The 2,915-nt window shown below is 42.3% G+C and overlaps 1 protein-coding gene across 1 annotated transcript; it reads left to right on the top strand.

Annotated features, from left to right (window-relative positions):
- Positions 1 to 696: 696 nt before the first annotated feature.
- Positions 697 to 2,576, top strand: LOC134001113 (complement component C1q receptor). Its single transcript, XM_062440673.1, has one exon. The coding sequence runs from the start codon at positions 794 to 796 to the stop codon at positions 2,477 to 2,479; it is 1,686 nt and encodes a 561-aa protein (XP_062296657.1). The 5' UTR covers positions 697 to 793; the 3' UTR covers positions 2,480 to 2,576.
- Positions 2,577 to 2,915: the final 339 nt, after the last annotated feature.

Below are 2,915 nucleotides of genomic sequence, written 5' to 3'. Positions count from 1 at the left end.
ACTACTGTATTCAGGCTCATGTCTTTACAGTGCAAAATGTTAAAAAGAGCCTATATTAATCCACATATTTTACATGAAACCATCCCTGAATGTAAGGAGGAAGGTGGAACACTACTTAAATGCTTATAGTACTGTCCTTTTTTTTTTTTTTTTTTTGGGGGGGGGGGTTGTTGTTTTGTGTTCCTCATAATGTGTATTTCGTTAGGGGAGAAAGATATATGAAAAAGAGAAGAAATAAAAAATAAAAATATGATATGCATGATATAGCAGATTAGGTAATAAACAATTCATTACAGTGGATGATGATGATGTTAGCACTACTACCATTATAATAAAGTGTAGGTAGACTGTACTTTGGGAGGTACAGCATGGTGGAAAAGGTCACAGATTCATTCCCAGCTACAGCTATTGTGTATTTATCCACAGTCTCCACTTGTTGTGTCAAAGGCTCCCTGGGACTCTGACCCCTGTATGTGCTTGTATTGTAACTCACTACAATTCAGGGAGTCAGCTTAAATGCCTGGTGCCGGAGACATCTGGAGAAGCAGTCAAAACAATTTTCAGCCTGCCATTGTTTTGTGTCTCCAAACGGAACTGGTCAGTGGGGGAGAAAAAAAGAATCCATAACTGCTGCAAAACATTACTTCCGTCTTTAGTTTGTGTCCCAAACAGGATACAGGAGCATGAATGTTAGTTTCAGACCCACACCACTTGTTTTTTGGCCACATATTGGTCACATTTTACTCAAAAACTCCCAGGGCCCCTCTGGATATCAGCTAAATTGTTGCTCTCCATGGCAATAATGCTGTTGAGTTTTCTACTGCTGCTTATCAACAGCTTTATGGGATTATCTGGAGCTGAACATGAAACGCTGTGCACTTCAAAGGCCTGCTTCACTCTACATATGGACAAGGTGAACTTTGAGAAGGCCCATCAAAACTGTGTCGACAATGGAGGTAATCTGATGACTGTCAGAGGCAGGGAAGAAGAGGATGTACTGCGGTCGCTTCTTTCACAGATCCAAAGACGTCAGGGCTTCAAATTTTGGATTGGATTAAAACTGCAGAGTGGAGACTGTGTGTTAGCTCATGAGACCCTCAGGGGTTTTAAGTGGGTATCAGGGGAAAAAGATTCTCACTACTCCAACTGGGAAAGGGAGCCAGTGGACACATGCATTGAGAAATGTGTAAAGATTACTTACACTTCAGGTCAGAACCAACTAAAATGGACTGATGGAAATTGCAGAGGCCCTGTTTCTTATGCATGTAAGTTTTATTTCCAAGGAATGTGCAAACCATTGGCTTTGCTGGGGCCTGGAAAAATAACCTACATAGCGCCTTTCTCACAAGAGCCACAAAGAAGTGAAATGACATTGTTTCCTCTTGGAACATATGCTGATATTTCGTGTAATGGCAAGCAGCTGACTCCTTACTCTGTGTGCACAGGTGTTGATCATTGGACTACCCCTGGTCCGTTTTGCAAAACAGGAAAGCAAAATTGTGTGATCAACAATGGTGGATGTGAACATTTGTGCCACATGGACGCAGACAGGGTTCGATGCTCCTGCAAAAATGGTTACGACCTGGACAATGATGGAGTTTCTTGCAGGATAAGAAACTTGTGTGGCATTAACACCTGTGAGCATCAGTGTGTAATGGGAGAGTCAGGCTATTCCTGCAAGTGCCCAGATGGGTTCAAACTGAATGCAAACCAGCGTAACTGCTCTGACATTGATGAATGCCAATCGCAGATTTGTCTGGATAATTTTTGCGTGAATACACACGGCAGTTACAAGTGTGAGTGTAGTGACGGCTATAAAATGATCGACGGTAAGTGCATTGATGTGGATGAGTGCATGCATTCAAGATGCCAGCACAGCTGCTTAAACAGTGTTGGCTCTTTCTCCTGTTATTGCAAAGAGGGCTTTACTTTATCTCAGGATGGCCACTCATGTGTAGACACAAATGAATGCATCAATAGTGACTGTCACTTCAAATGCATCAATACCGTTGGCAGCTTTTTGTGCACCTGCCCACTTGGCTTTCACCTGGATACCAATGGAAAGAATTGCAATCCAGATGTGATAGTGTCTTCATCAAATGCTGATGAGGAAACACAAGAAAACTTCACAGAGTCTTTAATCAGAACAACAATAGAGCTCCAGCACCAGTCCCCTCATACTGACACACCACTTCCAGAGTTGGTGAACGTTACGCATGGTGATCATCAGAGCAACGCATCCTTAACTACTAGTCCTGCCAAGACAGTCAATACAAGGGTGATAATCTGCGTCCTCGGTTCGGTCATTCCGTTGCTGTTTCTGCTCGCAGTGACTGTGGCAATTGCAATTTGTCGATGTAGTCGCTCCAAAAAAGAAGCCAAGAAAAATACCACTACAGATGGCTACTGTTGGGTGTCCTCTGGATTGGATCCACGTTTAGAGAAACTGTATGAGTCTATCTTGACTGACGACCTATGACCTGATAGTGATGGAGAAGACTGTGAACTCGGATTATATGTTGATTAATATGTATTTATGTAATTTATGTTTCTCTCTCTCTCTCTCTCTCTCTCTCTCTCTCTCTCTCTCTCTCTCTCTCTCTCTCTCTCTCTCTCTCTCTCTCTCTCTCTCTCTCGCTCTCTCTCTGTCTGTCCCCCTCTCTCTCTCTCTCTCTCTCTCTGGGGTTAAGAGAGATATCAAATGATTACATATCAAATCAAAGCAGAGAAAGTTTAATTGTTCACCACCCTCTTTAATGTTGCTCATAAGTATAAGTACATAATAAATAATGAGTAAAAATGTATTGGGTAAAAAAAAAGAGAAAATGGTAAATAGCCTCTGCTGTGCAAGAAGTTAAGCAGTAACGTGTCAGTATGTGCAGGTGGTGGGTTTGCAAAGCCCCCTCGTGATGAGG

This window comes from Scomber scombrus, chromosome 19 (genome assembly GCF_963691925.1).
Source record: "Scomber scombrus chromosome 19, fScoSco1.1, whole genome shotgun sequence".
Classification (NCBI taxonomy): domain Eukaryota; kingdom Metazoa; phylum Chordata; class Actinopteri; order Scombriformes; family Scombridae; genus Scomber; species Scomber scombrus.
The sequence above is the reverse complement of the archived record's forward strand: the minus strand, read 5'-3'. Positions and strand labels throughout refer to the sequence as shown.

Coding starts and splice junctions, on each gene's coding strand:
- LOC134001113 (XM_062440673.1), top strand. CDS start 794: ATGGCAATAATGCTGTTGAGTTTTCTACTGCTGCTTATCAACAGCTTT.